This window comes from Mixophyes fleayi, chromosome 2 (genome assembly GCF_038048845.1).
Source record: "Mixophyes fleayi isolate aMixFle1 chromosome 2, aMixFle1.hap1, whole genome shotgun sequence".
NCBI lineage: Eukaryota > Metazoa > Chordata > Amphibia > Anura > Limnodynastidae > Mixophyes > Mixophyes fleayi.
In genome coordinates, this window is record NC_134403.1 from 310,700,591 (window position 1) to 310,725,778 (window position 25,188).

The 25,188-nt window shown below is 37.2% G+C and overlaps 1 protein-coding gene across 8 annotated transcripts in view; it reads right to left on the minus strand.

Moving 5' to 3' along the window:
* MAP7D2 (MAP7 domain containing 2) overlaps positions 1 to 25,188 on the minus strand; it is a 104,810-nt gene that overhangs the window by 11,076 nt on the left and 68,546 nt on the right. For 2 of the 8 annotated variants that reach the window (XM_075196544.1, XM_075196545.1), the window contains exons 4-11: positions 19,110 to 19,221; positions 18,334 to 18,432; positions 12,536 to 12,646; positions 7,811 to 7,936; positions 5,847 to 5,998; positions 3,429 to 3,547; positions 2,472 to 2,662; positions 882 to 1,014 (exon numbers count right to left, since the gene is read on the minus strand). In XM_075196544.1, the coding sequence (XP_075052645.1) occupies positions 882 to 1,014; positions 2,472 to 2,662; positions 3,429 to 3,547; positions 5,847 to 5,998; positions 7,811 to 7,936; positions 12,536 to 12,646; positions 18,334 to 18,432; positions 19,110 to 19,221 (1,043 nt within the window). The remainder of the gene's footprint in view (positions 1 to 881; positions 1,015 to 2,471; positions 2,663 to 3,428; positions 3,548 to 5,846; positions 5,999 to 7,810; positions 7,937 to 12,535; positions 12,647 to 18,333; positions 18,433 to 19,109; positions 19,222 to 25,188) is intronic. The other 6 variants (XM_075196546.1, XM_075196548.1, XM_075196547.1 and 3 more) reach the window with 6 other exon arrangements.

The following is a 25,188-nucleotide window of genomic DNA, read 5'->3' on the forward strand; positions in this document are numbered from 1 at the left end:
TGGGCTAGACACATCCCTAGAAGGAATGGCATGCAGGCTTGTTACCTTTCACACCACACAAACACATATATGGCACAACTGAACACCAATTCTGAAATATATGACCACTGAATAATACATTTACTACTATACTATACTGGGCATTGATCGGAGTGCTGAACAGCCAGACTGGGTCAAGTTGGGAATATCTGTCTGCTCGGCACTTAGGTCTTACAGAAGGATCCTACTGGGCATGGTCAGTCTGATCAGTGACCTCACGTATTGTCAGATGCAGTTATTTTCTGCTGTTCCCAATCTACATGTGAATGATCCATATCAGCTATTGGTCATGCTTCATTTTTGGCAGATATTCTCTGTGATTTGCAACACCAATAATGTCTAAAATAACTTAGAATTGAAGCGCACATTAAAATATTAAATTGAATAGGACTCAAATAATTATTTTCTAAATAAGTATTTTGGATACATTTTTTGGCACAAAGGTAAATGACGGTGCCTTTGGCACAATTTTGGAAGTACGGATTAATATGTTTTTAAGAAAGCATGACATGAAAGTACTCTTCTTTAATCCAAAATAAGAGTTCATAAAAATGTAGACAGACAAATTGCTTAAGCAAATATTTGTTGCATCACATATTTTAAAAAGTGCAATTGTCCTTTGAATTGAACTCTACAACATAAAATTGAATTTTCCTTATATAAAAATGCTACTTATAAAAGAGATAAAGGATAATGATTTTTTTAGGTTTAGTGATCCTTTCAAAATAGCCTTCCATGAACATCTACAGGAAGACAAGGCCATAAAAGTACAAAGCATTGCGCTTTACATCTTATTCATACAAACACAGCAGTAGTAAAGTTGAAGAGATCATTTGAGCCACCTCTCTGCTTCCTCCCGCTCACGTCTCTCCTGATCCTCCTGCTCTTTCTGCAGGCGAGCCTGACGCCTCTTCTCTGCCAAAATCCTTGCAGCCTCTTCCGCATCGGTTGTGCCGGCTGTGATCTTGCCGCAACCTGAAATGTGAGCAGAATATTGTCGACAAGAGAGTGAATCTAAAACAATTTTTAGGACTAAAGGAAAGATGTGCATTGTAAACACTACACATTATAGGACATAAGAATTATATGTAATTATAGCACCGTTTATTATATAAGTTTGGCTAAATGGTTTTTAGAAGTTTGAACGAGTGAATCTATAAAATTATACTTTAGTTGTTCTTTTGTTACAACAGCTAAACTGGAAAGATTTGCTGAAAAAAAAATATATAGTATGGATTAAATGTACTTGACTAATTTGTAAAAATTAGTAAACACAGAACTAATACAGTCGTAACAGAGGTCAAAAATATCCATGCGGTCGTGTATTTCAGAACACTGATGTTTTTGGATTGTCATGCTTTTTTAATAAAAAATAGAGGAAACAGAAATTCTCAAAACAATGATGTCAGCTCATAATACATATGGACTATGAGCCAACTTATTCTCTCAAATGGTCAAAGTGTACGTTAGGGGATCAAGCAAGATAAGACTTGAATTTGCTTTTCCACAAAGCAGCAAAAATCCTTCCAAAACCCCACAGCACTTTAGGTTCACATGATATGTAAACAGGAATCAAACACTTAAAGTAAGACTTTAAAATTAAGAATTTTAGCACTATTCTAAAGATAGATAAGATCGTCACGTCAACCTCTGCCCACAGAAAATAAGTAAATATTGTGCCCTTTTAATGCCATTGTGCTTAGCTGCCCTCTTTATCTTTAATAGAGATACCTGAACTGGCCGTATAAAGTTTCTTGAACCAGTTCATCAAATCAGTACAGAGAACTGGAAAATTCACCAGAATTTCTTTAACCTTTGATCAATTTAAAAAACAAACAAAATTGAGCTAAATTAGTAAGTCAAACAAGTTTGAGTCTGTTTGCCTATGAACGAGCCATTTTGCACATTTACATGATACATTTTAACTGTTCTAATGGTGAACCTAAAAACGTGAATGGCGAATTTCAAAATGGTTCGAAATTTTCAAGCATCTGTGCTCGCCAATGAAAATAATAACCGATTGACAGAAGTAAAGCCACTGCAGATTTCTACTATAAAGATCTCTACTGAACTCTATGCTGCATTCCCACATAGATAGCCAGTTTTTTTTTATGACAATTGATAATTTCTTCAGGCTATCAACCACCATTTAAAATTTATTTTCAGATTTGAAAGCAATAGAGCGTGTAAAACAAGATGCCCACTGTCTTTATAGTCATATTTAAATCCAAGCTACTACGTACATACAGTAGAGAGGCGCAGTGAATCGGAATGTACAACAATTGTATCCTACTCACTCTGGAAGCATGATGCACTTTGGTTCTGTCCACAACGTGACTTCCTCCCCTTTGCATAGGTGACAAGTACACTTTACGGGTCACTTTAAATGTTGTGTTCTTTTAATTAGGAAAAATATTTTTTTTACCACTCACTTTCATTTGAATCTTTTTTCTCTCCGGAACTTCTGTCTGTTTTAGAGGATTCAGTTCTTGGTTCCACATGATGTTCTTCTGTTCTAGAATTTGTTTGTTTCTCATTCTTCTTTTTAGGTGTGTCTTGGCTGCCAATGGGACCGGAACGATTTTTGACAGGAGAAGACGGGTACTGCTTGTAGGACTTTGATCTAAAAGTAAAACCCATACATAGAAGTGATCTTGGTCAGGATCGAAACATGCACATCATAAATCTGTGATCTAATGGACAACATCTATAAAACCAAGACTAGAAGGGTAATTGTTATGGTAGAGACAGATACTGTATATAGCGCAAAGTTTAATAGTAGACGATATTTTTATATTGATATCTACTTTTTAAGGTTATCCAGCTCTATAAAATTATTGGTGGGCATCAGTCTTATGCCTCCCAGACAGCTCTGAAGCAAACACAAGACAATATAGTCTGATGCTCTAAAACAAACAATATACAAATCACTATGTGTCAGCATTATACTGTACATAAGAATTTTGTGCACAATATAGTTATATTGGGATAAGCACACCTGCCAACGTCAAGGCATCTCCTGTAGGTGAGTCCAGAGCATCCCTAGCAGGTGAGCTTATCCCAGCATAGCTATGTTGTGCATCTCCTATATATGTATATGTTGACACATCGTGATTTATATATCGTACATACACAGTGGTCTTAATTGTCCTGGCTGCACTTTTCAAATGATTTTATTCACTTGTACACATTTCATTAGTTTAAAGAATAATGTCTTGGTTTCACTGAGCTCTTAAAGTACAGCAAGACTCACAAAAACAAACAAACCGTATGAACCATTTTTTTGAGCACCAAATATCACATCCAATGTAAAGATTAGAGAAGATACATTTCAGTGAGTGGACCCAACACAAGGTAGGTATGGGTAATATTTTATTACTGATTCATACTTCGGTGTTGCTGGAGAGGATGATCTCTTGGACATGGAGGCTGGTGACTCGGATCTACGAAGTGAAGAACATGCTGACATGGGTGTTGTCGGCCGTTTTTCTTTCTTTAACTTTTCAGGCTAGAAAATTAGACAAAACGCTGCATGTCACAAACTGACAAAGAATGTAATATAACAAAATCATTTACAATTAGAAATTAAATCATGATTCAAAATTTATAAACAATTTGTATCAAACCACCATAAGAATTGGTTTTCATTTCATTCTGCAACATTTTTTCATAAATGCATCACTGAGCTTGTACTGGCTTTTCCCCATGTTCACTGGTACCAGCAGGGCAGGCCTACAGCTAATCATGTAATATAACTTGCCACCATGGTTCTTCTAATACTAAAGAACCATGGTGGCACTTATGGACTTTGATTTAGGCTCATTTCGGTGGCTAAGTGGTTAGCACTTCTGCCTCACAGCGCTGGGGTCATGAGTTCAAATCCTGACTGTAAGCTCTATATAAATAGATGATGATGATGATGATATTAACCAGTATTGTTTTATTAGAACCATCTGAACAGAACCGGATTTATACCTCATGGGGCCCTAGGCAAGATATTGGTTGGGGCGTGCCATCAAAGGAGGTGTGGTCATATTTGGGGCGTGGCTTGCATCATTGGGGGCGTACCCAGCAGCAACAACCAACGTACCTAGTAACAAGTTAGCAGTTGTCACTTTTGTCCCTCCATCATCACACTGTGCCCCTTCATTGTTACTTTTACTCCTTCACAATATCACATGTGCTCCTTCCAGCGCTTATAGACAGTGAAATAATTGAGTACAATATGTACATGAGAAACCTATTAGGCTTTACTTATTATAAAATCCCACTACAGGAAAACAAATGTGGATGCCAAGATACAAATGAATAATCACTATCAGAATAAAACAATACACACAAAAGTGCACAAAATGGGAAATTGGAGAAAGAAAACAGAAACAATAGAAAAAAATAGAACTGTCCCAAACCACTGAAAAATTGGTTGGTCTTAAATATTTATATCCAGGGGTATGGGAAAATGTTGCAAAATAGCAAGGGATAGGAAGATGAGAGGGCGTGAAACACCCAGAGTAGTTGCGGTGTTGCTGAGCCCAAGTGTCAGATCCTCATGTTGGATGTCCCAGAGGAAGGGTGGCTGATCCTTAGCGCGTACTGCAAAGCAAAACTTCCGCTCTCCAACAGGAAACAGTGCGTTCCATGGTGAAACGCACACTACTTCCTGTTTCCCGTTAGCGACTAATGTCCCGACCGGTCTCGTCACTTCTGTGACTTTTTCAATATTTTTTTTTCTTTGCTGGTGCCCCACACCTCCCGCCGGGCCCCTGGGGACCGTTGGGCCCTAGGAAAGTGCCTAGGTTGCCTAGCAGTAAATCCGGCCCTGCATCTGAATATATTTGCTATATGTATTAACGTTATGCAACTGTGCAATTTATTTGTAAATATAATCACCTTGTGTTTCATTCCAGGTAGCTACATTTATTCCACCTGTATAACAACGGTCTGTGTCAATTGCTACACCTTAGGCATGTGTTATATGTGCCACACCCAATACCAGCATGTGCAACAGTCTACTTTAATTACTTTTTGTTACCTCCCCTTTCTTTGACATACCAGAATGACTTTCTTTACAAATTACTTTCAACAAGCATTACTGTTTAAATGGATTTAAGTTCAAAATGCATTTAAAGATTAACATTCACAAATGACTCTTCTTCTGGTGATGCTGGTATCACTTTTTGTGCTTCTGAAATAAATCTTTTGCCCCAACTTTTGCCTCTCTAATACATCATTATCAGGTGATCTGAGGCGTTCAGCTGTTTGGAGGGCATGCAATAATTTGTAGTTGCCATAAACTGGTCTATGTATGGGCATCACCTCCTCTCCCTAAATATATATGTGAGTGGGACTAACCCAAGTCATTTTTTTTAACTGAATGTAATTTTTTAATTTAACATTTTTATTTTATACAAACTGATGGACACTGTTGGGAGGTTTCCGGTCTATCTTCCCACTGCTTTCCCGTCTGTGTTGTCCACCCCAAAACATCCTCCACCTCCTATACCAGTGTTGGCTAACCTCTGACACTCCAGGTGTTGTGAAACTACAATTCCCAGCATACCCTTCCAGCAATAAGCTGCTATACATTGACAAAGCATGCTGGGACTTGTAGTTTCACAACACCTGGAGTGCCACAGGTTAGCCAACACTGTTCTATACCCTCTGTTGTTGTTGTCAGTGTGGAAACAGGTACTTCAGACATCTAAAAGTAACCAGCAACACCTTACCACCATAGATAATCCTGTACGATTAAACGGACATAGATGAATGAACACCATGCAGTAAAGCGATAGAAACTGGCCACTTACCTGTTGGGACTCTGGCGATGTAGCTGCTTTGGCGCCGTCTGTTCCATTAGGGGATGACAAGGTCTTCCTTCTCTCAGCGCTCCGTGCAGAAGAAGACTTGAAAGGAGATTTAAGAGGGCTAGCAGGGGCTACACGAGGACACACATGGAAGACTAAAGAGTTACAGTATAAAGGTAAAGAATGTATAGGAGGAAGTTTATAGAGTGGGGAAAAAGGGGAAAACACATGAATATGTTAAATACAGATACCAGGGAACATATTTGTTATAGTAAGATCGCCAACCCACCAGTAGAATTCTTTTGGCATGCCTTGTAAACAGACCACCACCCAATCATGGCATTGCTATATTATTCATTGCTTCATATAATAAGTCTTTTCTTTTTATATAAAAGCTATTCATGTTGGCTATAGAAAAACGAACATTGGTGTAATACCAGGAGCCTAAACAAGGGAATATTATATACAATGTTTACTTTTAAGCTAAGCTTTTATTCATCTGGAAAATGTCATTACAACATTATAAGAAAAACAGACAATGAAAATAAAAATAAACAAATAAAAAAATAAAGCTGTGCTTCAACGGGTATAATTTTAGTTCTGACCATACAGAACCCATAACTATGAAATGAAAAACAGCATTCGCTCAGCTCATAAACCCAAACCTATACTTCTTTTAGGTTAAGGAAGTTGTAGGAACTCATTCCCAATTATCCTGTCAATTCTGGAGTATTAGTAGTCTCCAATATTGTAAAACAGGTTGTGATCCAAAGAGGTTGGGTGAAAAATAAGGGTCAATCTTGGGAATATCAGGAAACATAGGAGCCCTACTTAAATACAATCCCCAATGGGCTACTTCTGGAGATGTGTGAGCACAAATTCATATTTGATATTGTGAGAGGTTTTAGAAAAACTTAAAAGCATAAGCAAATAAATGATTAAATGAGGCATATGAAAATATTATACATAAAAATTAAAAAATAATGAATGAATGATGTATGTGATCAAGCTAAACGCATGTAGAATCGCATACGTAAACACATCTTAACTGTATCTCACGGCATTTTCAATGTGCATCTACTGAGATGAATGTAAGTTGTCAACCTCATTGTAGGAGTAGCACACCACTCATAGCTGTGGTAACAGCTCCCAAAGAGAAATCCCAAGGGCTTCCCCCAAAGGGGCTGGGGTACCCCCTGGGCTTCAACATCCAGTTTGTGTAGGTAACACATAAAACATGATGCTTAGTGCAACTTTTGCTTGAACAATAATTGGAAACACTTAATATGTTGCGATATAAAATATCCTTATGATCTACAGTATGTGCGTCACCAGGTTCTTCTGTCTATACCTAGTCACAGAACTGATTAGTGACTTTACTTTGCACAGGAATAGACCAAATTTCAATTTTTTTAATGCTCTGGCGGCATTACAAATAACTGTATAAAATGACCATTAAGTTTAGTTTTAAAAACAGCCAACATATTTTAATATAAGAGCTCACACTGCTGTACCACACAGCAACCAATAAGATATCTGCTTTTATCGGTCTAATGTAGTCAGAATATAGAAAGTGACTATGTGATTGGTTGGTATTGTTACACCTGATGTGTTCTTCTTGCATTATTTTATTAAAAAAAGCCCCATTGTGTTTAACATTATTATGCACGGTATCAAAGCTCATCTAACATCCCACATGTCTACATTTTAGTACCAATAGCGGGTGCAATACCCCATATCTAATATAGAAATATTGTTAAGTGTATATGCCCTTAAACTGCTTAAAAAAAGTATATTGGTATTTGTATGTTACTATTTAAGCACTTTAATGAGAAATAATTAAGATCAAATCTTATTTTTTGCTAATGTCCTTATCTTCCTCCACAATTATGGCTCATGTCAACGAACATCAATTCTGTATAAATGAATCTAGTAATCCAGCACCACTACTTTCCCTACCGTATTACCTGACATGGAATCACATGACTCATTAAGCATGGCTGTACTCCTGCTCCTGGCTAAGGAAGAGTGTGTTGGAGTCAGCAGTCGAGTGACAATGAAATTTTCCATGGGACTAAGATACATGCGATGGGCTGATGGATGGAAGCAAAGTAATGAATGTTAGAACAAAATGAATATAATCCTAAAACAATGATTTAGAGGGTAAAACAAAATGATGGATGAAAATAAAAGTAAAATGAGGTTATGAAATAAGGGAAATGTTGAAATAATTTGCACGTACACAAGCAAATAAAAAAAATAAAGAAAAGGACATTTCCCTGTTACAATTTCATCTTCCAATATAATAATTGGCACTTATGTATAATTGGGTTGCTCACAACAGTTGTTGAACTACAAGACAATTCACATAGTGCTACGACAACTAGTATGTAATACCTAGAAAGAGGCTATACTAAGATACAATTCTTAAACATCTCCATAGTTCCAGCAATACTTGAGGGAAAAAAATAACAAAAATAATATATTGTTGTACTGTTGTGTGTTAATCTACCAGGAGAGTTCCAGACTGTCCTAATCAGAACATCAGATCCTTCAGTTAGACCGGTTTCATTGACAATTTATTAATCACATCGGACATCGGATTTATTAATCACAAGGTACATATATAGGAATGATACAGAATTCATATTGCCTTATAAAGCAGTATATATGGAGCTCAGTTTATCACATACAGTTTTAGGTTTTCCTCCCATGAGACAATATAGTACCTTATATGATTGGTAATGATTGTTGCAAAGTTCGACATGCCCAGAAAAACCTAGGCTGACAACCTTTATCTGACAACACTCACTAGTAGAAATTTATAGCAGTATTACTTCTATTTTAACATTTTTCATGCAACTCCTAAATCTACATTGTCTGTGTTTTTTCCATTTCTTTTCTTTAACAATACTAAAAAAAATATATGTACCCAGATTGATAAAAATTAACACATTGGTCATTAGGTTAGATAATACACAAGAACCCAAAAAACATTATGTCTGGTGGCAAAATCATAGCATGTTTTCAATGTAATTGGCCGGTTTAACCTGCAGAAGGAACATCTTAATAAGCAGAGGCTGAGCACAGTAGACGGCTATTCCATATCGCAGCAGATCAGCAGGTCTTGGTAATTGGTCTGAAAAGATGTACTGCAGGTTTGGCACCTAAACAAGCTCCCTGTGATCAATCCTCTTCCAGTCTGCTGCACAGCACCAAACAACAACAAGCATTCAGACAGTGACACACCTAAATCTACTCTGCAAGGTCATCACTCACTCACCAAAGCTGCTGACACTACAAAAACAAGCAAAAATTAGCATTTCTTTATATTCAGGGCTTGTTCATTTACAATAGAGTGACCTGAAAACAAATTGGTTGTAATTCACAGAACGTTGATTCCTATTGTAAACCAACATGCATTGTGTATTATTAATATTTAAAAAAGGTACAGGCAGCATCAATGTTAATTCACACGACACATTGTATTTCTCTAAAGCCTAATTCATACAGGGTCTATTTACAGAATGGTGAATGGGATGCATTGCAGGAATGGGGTCAATCACCCAAGTATACAAATTCCATGAACACACACATACATTTTATTATATTTATATATATATATATATACACACACACACACACACACACACACACACACACACACAATCACAAATACTAAAATGAATTGAGCCCTTGAAGCAGCAATCACAACTGGCCGGTTAAGTACCATTGCACCATGCATTTTTTTTCTTGGCTGTTTTCCTACAAATCATTATCTTCTTTTCAAAGTCTCTCTGGAGGGCAGACAAGTATGGCTGCCAGTCACACACCCAGAGACTCACAACTCTCAGCAAGTCATTTCAAGGAGGGAGGGAGAGAAGAAGAGGGGGATTTTCCAGTGCAGACAGAGCTCACAGGGGCATTCCAACGCCTCTCTGCCCAATACATCATGTGCCATGTGACTGTGGTAGTCATGGCACTGTAGTCACATGACACTGAGAAAATTCTAAAAAAATCAAATAATTCATGGTGCTTTAATAATGAGTTATCTATAATATTGATATTTATACCCAGTTAAATAACCTTATTATCAAGGCTATTCTCTGCATTGACAAATGATAACATAAATAACATACTGAGGACATGCAGTAGCATGTCCTGATTTTACAGAGTATAAGCAACAGGTGGGGGTTCAGCTTTTAACACATGCTTATTGTCTAATATAGATATTCTCATGTTTGGTTAAGATTTTGCTGTTGTTGTGGGACGATGACTGACTACTGGTTGTGATAATACATTTGTCTATTGTTAATCTTAACTCTTCTGATAGATTGCAGCACATAATTCCACTACCCAGCAATTAAATATGGTAGATTTGTGAATTCATTTTTGAAGCTGAGCTCATGTGTCATTATCAACAAAAAGGTAAAACTTGCCATCTAACCTACATTCACAGTTGATCATAAATATTTTGGCATATGGAGCAGTAATTATTGTACAATAATAATGCATCTAAAAAGGTGTAAAGTAATTAAAATATTTCAGATCTATAGAACAAATAAACACAGTAAACAAGCTTACGCTGTCTGTTCCTGGTTACTTTATGACACAGCGCCATCTACTGGGCCTAGTTAAAATAACATTTTAACTTAAACTTTACAACCAAGTATGATAACGATACATTTTAGAACACACACCTATTACAGTGTGTTGTCATTATTTATTATTTATAACTAATTATTAAAATACAATAGCACTAGATTGATTTAGCAATGTAACCTTAATTTAGAAAACTGGAAAGTAGATATGAGTAGACAATAGAAATAAATAAACCATTCATGACCACTAAGGGGGTAATTAATTAAAGGTCAATTTGTAGAAATAGGGATAAAATTGCTAACTTTTAGGGAATTACAGATCAATTTCCAAATCACTGAATCTATTAAAGGCAAGTAGACCTATAAATCACCAGTTTTTTAAAACCTGAAACAAAATCATAGTTACTGTATAGTTACTTAAATCACTGAATTCTCAGTGATATGTATAGAAAAGGTGAGTTTATGAAATATTTAGTAAACTGATCTTAGGAAACACCAATAATAAACTCACTGGTTTCAAAGCAGTGAAATGTGAAAACAAATACATTTTTAGACATGTACAAGCACTGAAATGAATGGGTTAATGGAAACATTGAAATAAAGTTTACTATTACTGGTAAATTGGTCAGTTATACAACAGTCTGACATTTGTAAACCCCTCTGAAGTTGTCAGGTGAATTCCAAATAATCCAATATATATATATATATATATATATATATATATATATATATATATATATATATATATATATATATATATATATATATATATATATATATATATATATATATATATATATATATATATATATCCCGAGAGCATCCCAGTAGCCTTAGTTTTTTCCCACATAAATATAGATTTGTAAGTATTTAAGAGGCAAATATTTTTTAACACTCTGAATAAGCTCAATATTAAAATGTTACTACTATTTCATAAAGTAATAATAAAATGCAATTATTAAAATTGCAGTGGAAGCTTCCAATATTCATCATAATCAGTGTTAACACATGAATTAACCATTAAAGACTTATAAATGTCTATCAATGTTAAAATAAACCAATTAATACTAATTTGCATATTGTGGGCACATGAAAATAAAAAAACAAACAAAAAATGTTAATTGGAAATCAGGAAAGACTTCTAAATGTCAGACTATTCTAGATCTAGCCCATTTGGCTAGCAATGGAAAACTCCAAAGACAGTACTTCTCCCATTACTTTCAATGTGCTCATTCATGGAAACACCATTGAAATTAATGGGAAAAGCTCAGAGATTGTTACACATGGCTGGTAAATTCAAATTGTTTAAACTGACGGAAGTTACAAGAAATTGTTGCGTTAGAGTTGGGACAAAGAATTCATGTTCCCAATCCCCCAGGTATCTTTTTGGACCCCCCAAATAATGTGTAATGACATCATACACTAAGAGGGGAATTCCATTGGCTGCGTTACTGTAAAAATTAATGCGCCTGTGCACTATTACCCACATTACGGTAATAGTGCACAAGCTGCGAGCAGAAAGCAGGGTTAAAATGACTGTATTAAGAGTAATAGATTTAGTGCCACGTTACTCGCAGCAGAATTAAATCCCCCCCCCCTAAATCTGTCTTATGGAGCTGCAACATTGTTGCAACAACATAACAAACAACAGTCTTAGCTGGCTGCCAAGATCCACAGTGGTGAAAAAAAAGGGGGTATTGGGGGTACCAGGCTAGAATCTTGTCAAACTTAAGTCAGCATAAACATTAATAAGTTGCATATCAATGTATTAATTGAAGGTTATATTTTGTTTAAAAAAACTTTGTTGTTTGGAAAACATTTTTATGTCTTACTAGTTTGTCAGAGGTTGCTGTTATGAGCTGGTTTTGGAATTTTCACGATCAGTTTACCTAATTAAGCACTGTGCACACAATTTGACAATTCCATATTTTGCCTGCTTTTCAAATGTAAACGATAAATCACAAACTTTAGCAAAACACCATTGATAGGAAAGTTGATGAATCCAGAAATGATTAAGAAATGACACGAAAGCTGGAGGATAGAAGGAAGTAAAATGGGGTTGGAGGGACAGGGGGCGGCTGGTACACTTGCCTCGGTCAGGGGAATGTGTGATTGCTGCTGTGGAAGCGGAGAGCCTCTTACTGATTGGCGAGTCCACTGGCCTTTGCAGACTCATTGTAGAAGATGACAGTTTGTCACAGGCTGCAGAGAGATGTATCAGACAATGATATAAGAAATTACTCATGGAACAAGAAAACACTTTTTTATATTGCCCAGATCTCCTCTCAATGACCAGGCTCAAAACAAAGCCACAGAGGAATTTCAAAAAGTGATTTTTTGATATTTACCAAGTAGCAGCCCAAAAACCTTGAAGGTGAAAGTACATAACAACTGACTCTGGATGAGAAGCTGCTTGTGACTTAGTTTACTATTTTTCAGAATGACTTTGCTACCAGTAGGAGGCACTCATACAAGCTGCAAGACCAATTTATTTAAGTGTACCCATCACTTACACACAAGAGAGAGGTAGACTTATTTTGTGAACTGAGCAAATATTTTTGAGAATGCAGCATTTGGATTCACTATTAGCAAGGACCATTTCTGATCCGCACAATATGTCCTTCTTGCTCTTCAAGCGCATTTCAAGGCGGACGTCCACACTACGGTTGTTGGAATCAACTCTGTAAAAACAATATACGCTGAGTTTTTCAGGTTGCAGAAAATTAAAAAAAAAAAGTCACATCAAACTTCAGACTACTATTGGACCACCCAATGCATCAATTTAAAATTTCCATTTTCCTTCTAAAGATCTTCTCAGTTTAGCCTGAATTTTATCGTGAGAGTGAGGAACCCAACTCCTCCCATTGTCTGGTGCAAACGACTAGTGCAAACTATTGCACCTCCGCAGACTATATATTTTTTTACCATTAAATCCATGTTCTTTCCTGTAAAAGCAGCAGATGTGTGCAAATTTAGGCAATGAGACATCACAAAAAATAACTTGCGCTAGTTTTTAATTTTTGTGGCCAGAGATGACCTTTAGTGATCAACGCACAAGGAACCAGATACATGACTAAGGCCCACTTACACAAACTACCGCCGTGATGTCACTAGTTCCTAGTGAGTTGGTCGGCTACATTCTCATGAATATTGTGTTTCAGCAAACAAAATGACTGCATCTAATGTGTGCAGACTGTCCAGTCAACCCGATGACCGGTATACTTTAATATTTCATGCATTCATATTTGTACATGGAAAGTGTGTTTTAGTTTTTAATGCATGCTAAGCAATGTAAAGCAATATGGTTAATTATGTTATATTTGCACATGTGTAATCTTCTGGTTATCACATTTAAATAGATACATTTTTTTTACTTTGCAAAGTTACAATTAATCTTTCATTAAGCTTCATGAAAAAGCAATGAGTTGGGGAAATGGAACAAAAGCTTAACTGATTTCAATAAAAACATTTTAGTCTAAATTAACCATGATTCCCTGAAACACAAAAAAAAATCAAAAAACATAAAACTTAACATAAAATATTCATAGGTTGCTTATCCCCTCGGATGAAAATAAAAAAATATGAACATTACTATGATATTATTCTGTGCAGAAACTTGCCTGCAAATATTCATTTACTCATACTGTGGCATGCGTTGTGGAGAATGTTGTACTGGGTTTAGATACAACCTGTAACAGCCAAAAGCTCTCAGACAGTCCCTTGACAGACATGACAATAACTCTTCTAAGCAGTGAGTTCCCAGGATAAAATGTAGCTCTTTAAAAATAATGATTTGAAACCATATTTAGGAATATGGGATATTTATTTTTTAGTTGGCAGATTGCCAACCCTGCATGACTCTTCTGAAAATCACCGAGGTATTCATGCTGAGAAAGTGGGAAGATAAAGTTCCAAAGCAATTGTAAGTTATGAGTCTATATTCAAATAAGCATGGGTGCTTGGAGTGGGGGAAAGGGGGCCGTCATAGGTGTGACAATCAGCGGTTTAAATGTTTAACATATGCATGTTGTGTAATTTCTGAACTCAATGTGGACAGGTAACAATGGAGATAATTTAGCTTTGCTGACCTATCAACTGACCATTTGCCATAGCCAGGCACCCCTACTGTTCATGATGTTCTGTGTCATAGCAGGATGCTATAGCTAGAGGACTAAGTGTCTCTTTAGCACAGTTATCAGATCACATGCGAGTTAAGCTGGGTACACACTACACAGTTTTCGTCCAATAATCGGCTCAATTAGCCGACATACGACGGCTCGTTCAAAAGTCGGGTCAGTGTGTGTACTGACACGATGGTTGAAAGTCTGCCCAAATGTGTCATTTGGTTGGCCGTACCGTTTAATATTTTCGTTCCAATCTCGTTTCCGCTGTGTAGTGTGTATAAACTTCCGACCGATCCACAATAGTGAGTACGAAATTACAGTCATTGCTCACGATAACATGGCTGTAAAAAGTCGCTAAAGGGACGTCCGCTCTTCCCTTTATTGTCCTAAACAAGGCTAGTGTGTATGCAGTCCATGGACCAAGCGATCGGACCATCGATCGCATGTAAAATCGCTCGGCATAAAAAGTTGGTGGAAATTTCTGTAGTGTGTACCCAGCTTTAGAAATGACCATTCATACTGAATTCACACCACATGGTCAGATCTGTAATTTCACAAGTCCCTGTGCATATCGCTACACAGGAGAATGAACTACACCCAATACGTCAAGCAGAAAGTTATACCTGGCCAGAAAAAAAGGGAGGGAGTTAAGGTGGGAAAAACCTGGTTAGTATTCTGTCCAACTTTCCCTAGCACAGAAATCAAGGAATTATGCAAGTTTTCCTATTTCTGCATTATTCTTTAATTAAGAAATGTGTTTGCTTAAGAAAAAACCTCTTTTTGAAAATCTTAAGCTTTGAGGCTATTTTGCAATATTAAATTCCATTTAACAACATTCTGTCTCTATGTTCTTAATAAATGTGCTAATTAAGCTACTGAACCAACTAAACAACTGAAATACAGGCTATAATTTGGTTAATGATTGATTTTACAATTTGACTGTTGTTTGAGATAGAGCAGGAAGTAACCAAAACTTCCTGTAAGAGATGAGCTCTTACCTGGGGGTGGCAATATTTTGGAATAGTAAGTGTGTTATAAAAAGGGAATTTGCTAGACCAGGGGTGGGCAAACCAGTCCTCAAGGGCCATAAACAGTTCATGTTTTTAGGATTTCTTTAATCATGCACAGCTGAGTTAATCTATTTGGCTGGGTCAGTAATTATCCCAGCTGTTTCTACAGACAGAAATCCTTAAAACATGAACTGTTTATGGCCCTTGAGGACTGGTTTGCCCACCCCTGCGCTAGACAGACCAGACGGGTTTGCTATGATTAACCCTTTGTCACACACACCTCATGCAGGCTCTGGTGAGTGCTGTCTCTAACAGGGGGGACCAAAAGATGTCTTCCCCTACCACAATCAAACCCAAATTCTAACCAATCTGGCTCATTTCAATGATTTATCGAGTACAGTGCACTAAAACATTACTGTGCTTGGTGTAATCCTTTCATTTAAATAATATTCACTCCATTGTATTTATTGGGTGATGTGATTATTCTTATTAAATTGTTTGCAAACGTTGTTGCCTAATGGTTAAAATACAACATAAACAGCTTCTGTGCAGCACTAAGAGTTAATTTCCTTGCAGAGTGCAGTAACATTGTTATAACAAAGTACAAACTGATGGTAGTTATGCCACTTAGTTTCATCAGGAGGGGAGGGGAATAGTGATCAGAGTCCAGGCTACTATCACTGTTAACTCAACTGAGACATGTAAACTGAAATCTCCCGCTCACATGTAGATATGCTATGTCACAAAAAAGATTAATGTATGCCTTTGTTCCAATTGAAAGCAGTAGCGACGCTAATCATTTGCAAATCATCTTATCAGTGGCGGATGAGATTGAAAAAATAAATAAAATTTTAAAAAAATATGTGAAGTGTTTCTCATTGATGTGCAGTTTAAATGGATTACAGTACATGTCGGTGGCGTGACACTTGGCAAAGTCCTGCGAAGCTCTTCAAAGAAAACCGGTCTAGTTCAAATGCAGAGACGTGACATTAGATCTGCAGTGATATGGATCTCCAAAGCACCCGCACTGTCCCAAGAGTAATTAGAGAATATCCATTACGTGAGCGGCTGTCACTAGTATACTTCTTATATGCCTCTCAGTGATCAGTTCATCAATGCTACATTTAAAAAGGAGTTCACATCTACACCCACAGTGTCTCCCTCCGCTAGCGTTCAGGTTTCTCACTGATGTTAGTAACAAATTGCTGAAAAACACTGTGGGTTTGGACCTCAAGTGGTGCTCTGGGAATCTGTTTCTAGGGTCACCTGATGGACAGATGACCCTCTTTTAGGGTCCTTAAACAACTGTCCCATGTTAGAAAAAAAAAAAAAAAAGTTTAGTACCAGTTTTCTCTGTGACATTTCTATAATACGGTATGATGTATTGATAAACCTATAAAGTTATGTCAATGCTATAAAAAACAAAAATAAAGTATACCACTGTCATAACATAAATCCAACAACAGTAAAAGTCAAGTCTTGGAAAAGGACAGATGTAAGCATTGCAAGCCAAGCACTAAAGGATAATTCTATAGTACAGATTAATTGCAGAAAACCTTACAACATTCAGGACAGAGGTTGGTTTTATATGAAAGTCCAGCCAGTATGAGAGCACCTCTGGATACTACAGTATACTGGATTTGGAGACAATGACAATCTGGAGGGTTTGCTGCATTATTTTCCAGATAATGTAATGGGGGAGGGGAGGATTATGACTAGGCAGGAAATCCTGCTACAGATAATGAATGTATCCAAGCTGCTAAGACTGAGATCTATGTCCATCTAACGCACTGATAAATCACCACATACACTGCCACTCTGAATTTACATAAAATGAATTTCTTGTGTCAGAGTAATCCGTGATGGTGTCCAGTCTACAACTAAATAAAGCGAGGGCCAAAACTATTATTATACATGGTCTGCGTTAACTGGTGTTTAACAGACCAAACCCCTTCTTTGCTTAATCACAGGATAAATGAAAAAATAAAGTATGACATTAGGTGACATTCAACACTGTAACTAGTTTCATTGTTATTCTCTGATAACCATGATTATATTAAAAAAAGAAAAATGATTGGCTTGCTTAGGACAAAATATTATATTTAGAAAAAAACAAAAAAACAAACACATTTTATTTATACAAAAGACATCCTAAATATTATATTATATACTTCTTTTTAAAAGTCTCCCAGAAAATCCAACAAAATTGTATGCTTGATCCAATAGGCTTTGGGCCTAGGTCTGAAAAGCTTTCATTATGCTTTGTCAACAACAATTGAACAATGTTTTTAAAAACATACATAGTAATAATATTTTTAAACTAGCTAAATTGTTTTCTTGTTTAATACAGACCTAAAAGTTCTATTGTGCTTTTTTAGAAAGCACAATATTTGGTATGAAGTTTTGGTACATACTACATTGGAGGTTATAATAACTTATAAAGACAAAATGAATCAAAATCCATAAAAAATGTACACACTAATTTATCATATAATCATACAAATATTAAGCAGCATAACAATCAAGCACATATTAGTGGTGGCAAGCACGATATGGAATGTAGCACAGGACAGAATGGTGCTGTGATGAGCGTCATGCAATATGTTCTGGATCCATGTGAGAACACAAACTCTTGTACAATGTGACAGTACACTTGTGAAGGAGAGACTGTTCAGGATAGACAGCTGGGTTGGTGATGGAGTTAATGTGACTAAACACTTAAAGACACAGTGGTACTGTGGTTCTTATAAAATACCATTGGAGGACTCCTCAGCTGCAGCAGAGGTCACGGGCTCTGAATCAAGGGTGTTGGTAGTTAAACCTAGCACAGGGGGTGGGGAGATTTCTGATTCACCTGCACAGCACAAAACCAGAGTAAAACAAGAAGCGCATAAAATACAAGGTTCTGGGTTTAAAAAAAATGCAGAATACAGCAAAACAGAAAATAAAGGTTATAAATTAGATACAGTTTGTAGAGGCAGTCTGCAAATAAACAGCAGCAAATGTTAATCACAGAAAGAACAAGGAGGGCTTACATTACTGCTCAGTAGGGATATCTTGCTTATTCTCTGCAAACAATGAAGGATATAAATCAAAACCCTAGACCTGTAGTGGCAGATGAGTCATTACAAAGACTGCATTACCTCACCTCCTTCTCATTTTGCAGTGTCATAGAACTTTTAACCCATTGGTTGCCAGAGGCTCTACTGTGCTGCATGATGAGAAGCCAGTGACTCTGCCTGTAAGGGATTTCATTCATAGCACTGCTCTATACATAGGCACGGACATACAACAGAAATTAGGGAACTGCTCTATACAAAAGAGTAAGTGAAGCATGTGTCTATCTTCTGCAAAAGGAGATTCTACCTTACAAGTCAGATAGACAAGGCACCGCTGGTTAATTTAGCCTTATTAATAAGCCAGACATGGTTTCTAAGAGATCATAGGTATCATCACCAATACAACATGTTTTTATTCTCTGCTGTGAGGAAGTGTTAGAGAAGACCTGCAATGCAGGCTAGAAGCACTCACCATCTCTCCCGGAGCCGGATACCAAGGCCCCACCCCAGGACCATCTTTTCTGCTTCTGTTCCAGCTGCTGGCTTCTTTCTTGGGCACGCCGCATCATAGCCTCTAAACGCTCCTAGCCAGATACGTAGACAAATGAACAAAAAGTTACTGTGGGAGCTGCAATTTAGATGCAGAGCTGGTCAGAATGGCTGGAGGGTAACAAGTGCTGCGGATAGAAGGTAGACTCTTAGGATCACAAAAAGATGATCATATTCAACAGAAGGAGGTGGCTACAGGCTCGTCACTGGCTGTCACTAGAGGGGTTGTAGTAAGTAAATAACACAAGTTGCATCACTGGCTTTAGCATCTGGTCCCTGTGGTGTAGCAGCCAATGATCTCTCCTTTCACATGAAGACTGCTTTGACAGCATTAACTCCTTCCAGCCACAGAGAGCGTGTTCCTGCACAGGGCTGTTCAGACACATCAGACAGCACAGGGATATTACAGTATAAGGGGCACTATACTTTATACTTTTGTATATTAAAATATGGTACAAGATAAAATGATCAGATTCCAGAATAACTTCACATTACAAAGAACAAACACAGGGCACACTTGCCTGAAATTAATACATCAACCTCACTTTCACCATGTATTTTACTCGCAAAGAAATAAACCTGGCATGAAGGTGGATATGGCGGTTTTGTGACCTTACAGGCAGAAAGGAATCTTAACCTATCAGCTGCAAGATACATTACTGCAGTGAGTGAAACTAGCGCAGAGAATACACAAGTGATATTATTACATATATAAACGGTGATAAATAAAAATCCTTTGGGGAAACTTGTATATTAAAAGAAATAATGCTCCCTATAATGTAAATGGATATTCAAAATCACATCAGATTTCCATGAGCTGTGTAAAAAGCACTCAGAGTAGGGTCTGTGCTAGTCAGAGAACCCCTTGGTGACTTGTGATATCCTTACAATTGCATTACCCCATAAACACTCCTGAACCATTGATCTACATACAAAAATATGAACAGAAATAAAACAAGATGGTTAGATGGATGGTGCACTATGTATGGTGAAGGTGGACAGGGCCTGATCACTGCCTACTTTATATTTTGGACAAGCAGACAGATAATGAATACTTTCTGGCATTTATCACTAGACATACAAGTGGCTCTGACCCGCCAGAGCAGTACAACTATCACAGGTTGTAGTCCCCTCTCCTTTAAATCTGGCATTACAATTAATATGAATGTGGCTTAAAACCAGTACCTCTGATTTCTTCATGTATGCCTTGTAGCAGTTGTGTTATGACTTTATAGTGGGATTTTTTACTGCTCTGGACCCTGTACCAGAAAATTTCCATGCAAGTTCTGTTCACCATAGTTTACATCTGTTAGTACAGTAATGGGCAACCTGATAAACTCACGTCCCTCTAACCTTATAAAGGACCGCACATTACCCTGAACTTAACCTCAGTAATACGTTAAAACAATACATTTAAGCAAAGAAAGCGACATCTATCTGTAATCAATTGTATTTGATCAACAGGCATTTAAATCAAGTGTTACAAGCTATAACAAACTATTCTAACAACAAAACAAAAAAGAGCTTGGGGGGGGGGGGGGGGCGTTAAATGACTTTGATAGAATAGCAAAGCCCAGTGTGCAGACTTGGATGGTAGTTGCTAGTTTTGGGGTGTGCACACTTACGCAACCAGGGTATTGTAGGCTTTTTATTTTCAGTTCTTTTTCCTGAAAAATATTTGTTTTTTACTTGAATTTTGGTGGTTGCCAGGGTCACATTAAAGGTGGAAAAAGGTCTGACGTGATTTATCTAGATTGCAGGCTTGACATCACAAACACCTGCAATAAGGGTGTGTAGACTTATTATATTCAGTGTATATGACCTCAGTCCCCAAACACTGAGTATCCCCATCAAACTAAAAAGTCCTATCACAACTCTATGACTACTAGATACTTCTTACACTATACAATCACATATATTACATACAGACCAGTTATTTTTATGTTTAATGAGGAACTATACCTTATACTGCAGTATTTTAGTTTGCATTCTCTCATTTAATTTGCATTCTGTGAGTAGGTGACAAAGGGACAGAGAAAGGTTAGAATGGATGCATCCATAAAGACCAAAGCAGCCCGGCGTTACCATGACAGCCGCACATACCGTCAATGCTTTTATTAAGGTTGGCTGTAAGAACATGGCATTTCTCAGGGGAGCATAATGCTGCCATTATAAAGGAAACTGCTAGACCTCTGGGAGAGGAATGAGGCTTTTAGCAGACAATTCCTAAAAAGTCATCAGCATACTGATGAGAAGTAAACAACATTATGTACATCTATTGCATATAGGATAGACAGAACTGTAAGAGTACCATTAACGTAACCGGCCACTCAGATGCAGCGGGGCAGTCTACGTGAAGGGAGTCATGGGAAGGTTATTCTGGAGGACCAGAAAAGAGCATAGAATGTTTTATGTGCAATGAAAAATAGGGATTTACAACTATTACAAACCAAATAATCCAGGTGGCTCAACTTCAGATATCAAACATTTATAGGCTTTATCAAATACAGCAGAAATAAGCACATGCTAAATAATAGAGGAACTTATTTTCTAGATCGAGACTTGAAGCAGTGTTTTCTAGGTAACAGAGCACATCCGCTGCAGACATGCAGATTAAATGAACCGAACATTCAGTATTTCCCCCCCAAGGCTGCATTCTTCTGCTATGCTAGAGAGCAACAGATAATTCACTAAGTAACCTAAGCACTTACATAAGGTTTAGCTTGTGCTTTGTATGTCACATATCTATATATAAAGAAATGGCTACGGACTAACCAATAGTGCATTGGTACATAATCAATAATGTCTGGATAAGTGGTGGAACTACTGCCAGGGTAGAACACAGGGCCCCTTATCAGTCAGGGGCATGGCTGCCTATTATTGTTTAGTGGCCAGGCTGTGATTAATGGTGTTTGAAAGGTAGAGCAATGTGGGCAGTGGACAATAGAGTGGGCCGGAAACAATGAGATGGGGCAGGGCTCAGATGGGTAGAATTAATAAAGCTATTAGTGAGGTTACACAGGCATAGAAAGCTGTCTCTAAGTAACATAAGACAGCACTATGTAACTCAGACATTGTATTCAAAGTCTGCCTGATATTACACCAACATGGCCGGAGTGGGTCCTGCAGTAACATAAATATGAGGTGTATTAGATTTGTTCCGGGATCTGATTTTCTCCTTTGCTTCTCTGCTCCCTTCCCATTTACCCCTGCCCTGGTATAGGTCATGCTATGGTGACAAACCCTCCCCCCTTTCCCCCCAATGTATTCGCTCACCCACATCTTGGGGCTCTAGATAGGGAAAGCGTCCTGATTATTATATTATTTACTATTGATAATTAGCAGAAAAGGGAAGCTCTATGAGGGTCTACTTACAGTACATCAACCTAAGGGACATTTTTGCAAATGTTTAAGAAAGAAACAATATGTTGATATACTGCCAATAAACTGACTTTATTCGCTTTCCCATTCATGTATTTTTTGTGATGGGGTAACGGAGAGCAATGGAGGGGGGTGTTAATATATTTTTGTACCTGGATCTGCACCCATTCCCTAGATCCTCCACTGCATTGGTGGGCAGATTTGCCAATATAGAATAGATAGGAAGAGGAGGGAAGTAGAATTGACCGACTACAAGAGCAACTGTGGAGTTAACATTTTAAAATCATCACTTTATTTTTCATCTAAGCATGTCATGCACAATGTTGGTCTTGCTGAACTTTGCCGCACTACAATTCCCATCATGTATGTTACATTTGATAATAAGGTATTTTTTAATGGTAAAAATTTAATCTAACGTGAAGAAAAAGAGGAATGTTTTTGTACAATTGATCAATAAAAATAAGGACATGTCCAGGGACTAAAACCTCCAGGGGCAAATTTTTACACCCTATACTGGGCAGAGGTGGCGACTACAGGGTCCTGACAATCCCCATCAATCCAAGTCACTAGTCTGTATTAATAGAGGTGGCTATATTGGAATTGGAAGAAGAGTATCAGTGAGCCCTGCATGTAATCATCATAACCCAGTACTAGAAGCATGATTTTATATATGATCATTATAGTCAACCCATTGTATTTCTTAAACAGGTACCTTACTATACTTACCCAGGAGTATACTATTATTAATAGTAATGTGCATACCAAGAATTTATCAGACATAATTAGGAAAATTATTTACCTACTTACCACAAATAATCTGGAAAACGTTAAAGATCGCTAAAAAGAAAACGAATGCGACCATGGATAACAATCAGCTCTGAGTAATAAAATCTGTATTTGCAGCCATGGGATTATGTCAATAAAAGGTATACATCACTATACATTACCCCCAGCCCTTATTAGAATAGCACAGATTTAGGTCATCTTTGCATTTTAAACAAATTTAAAGGATTCACCCTTTCAGGAAATCAATCTTCAATTTCCTGGGTTACAATGTCTATGTGACATACACAAACATTTAATCAGAGATAACCTATTACTTGTTATTAGCAAAGAAGATGTATTTGGAATTAATGACTTTACCGCAGACAGGGTTACATCCCCGGAGATTTTTGTTCAAAATTGATGAAAGACTGGTTTTCAGAAGTGTATATTTATCTTCTTTTTATGTATTCCTTTGTATGCTTAAAAACCAACAATAGGGGGTAAGTGAAACTATATTCATCTATGTACCTTAAAATACAAGAAGTGCAAAAGAATAGAATTAATTTTAATTTTTACTATATACTATTGTCCACAAATCAATAACTCAATGTAATTAAAATAAAAGGTTTAGCATATTTGAATGCTGCATTCGTCCCCCATAAAAATGGCATTTGTTCCTCTAATGAAAATATTCTTAAAACTGTGAATATTTGGTGCTAAAAATTTGAATACTAAAACCCTGTGGAAATAATTTGCCATTAGCTGCAAATAACTGGAATAGTTGCTCAATTCACAGATTTGCCATAGTTTTAAGTTAGTGAAATTTGATTCATGCCTCTGCACTCAACTGTATTACTCTGCTGTCCTCTCAGGCTACAGGACTGTGGTATGTGTGACACTACTACATATACTTAGCTCTTGCATCCTCATGTGGCATGTAGTGAGAATACAGCATATATCATATGTGATATGTTGCTGTGGAACTGGAGATATTACAACGGTCGAAGTCAACATTTAGATGTGGCGGTATGACAAATGTAATGGTAATGTAAGTGAATGATCTAGTTTAACAATGAAGGCAGGAGGGGAAGTGGCGGTATGGCAAACCACCATATACACCCCCCACTTCAGTGGATGCTACTGAACAATAGTGAGATGTGTATGACAAGAATTGATCACTAACAACGCTCTATACTACACTGTATAATAAATTAAGCTTTCATATAATAAATTAAATACATCACATTATTAATATTGACAGCAAAAGTATTTGCTTTACAAAAGAAACACAACTGGATAAGCATAACAAAGTGAGAGGGGGCAGCAAGGATAGGCGCAGTGGTGCATTGTACCTTTGAAAATTAACTGGTTCACTGTGTCACCGGGAGATCTCCTTTGAGGCCGGCAGCTCCAGTGGCTTTAGGCGGCTGCTGGAGGATCCTATTTCTAGAGTGGTGCTGTCTCTGGCCTTCTGCGGGCCAGCACCTGATATTGGGGCCTTGGTGGGAGGTGCCTTAGGGGATGTTAATGTAATGTGGATGAGGGGCACAGGCTGTTCTACTAATGATGATATAAGGTGGGTGGCATGCATTTAATGGTGGTTGGGGATATTCATCTATTGGTTGGTGATAGTAGGGGTTATTCATTTAATGGAGGGATGATGGTGGAGGCATATTTAAGGTGGGTTCATTCATTTAATCCTAGGATTGTTTGGGGGGCTATTAATGGAATCTGGAGCTGGGTTGTGAGATTGAAACATATTGAGGGTCTAGGTTTTAGAGAGTAGGCCTATTTTTAAATGTGAATGCTATTAAGTTATTATTATGCCTGATTGGGAGAAGGAGGCCTATTTATGA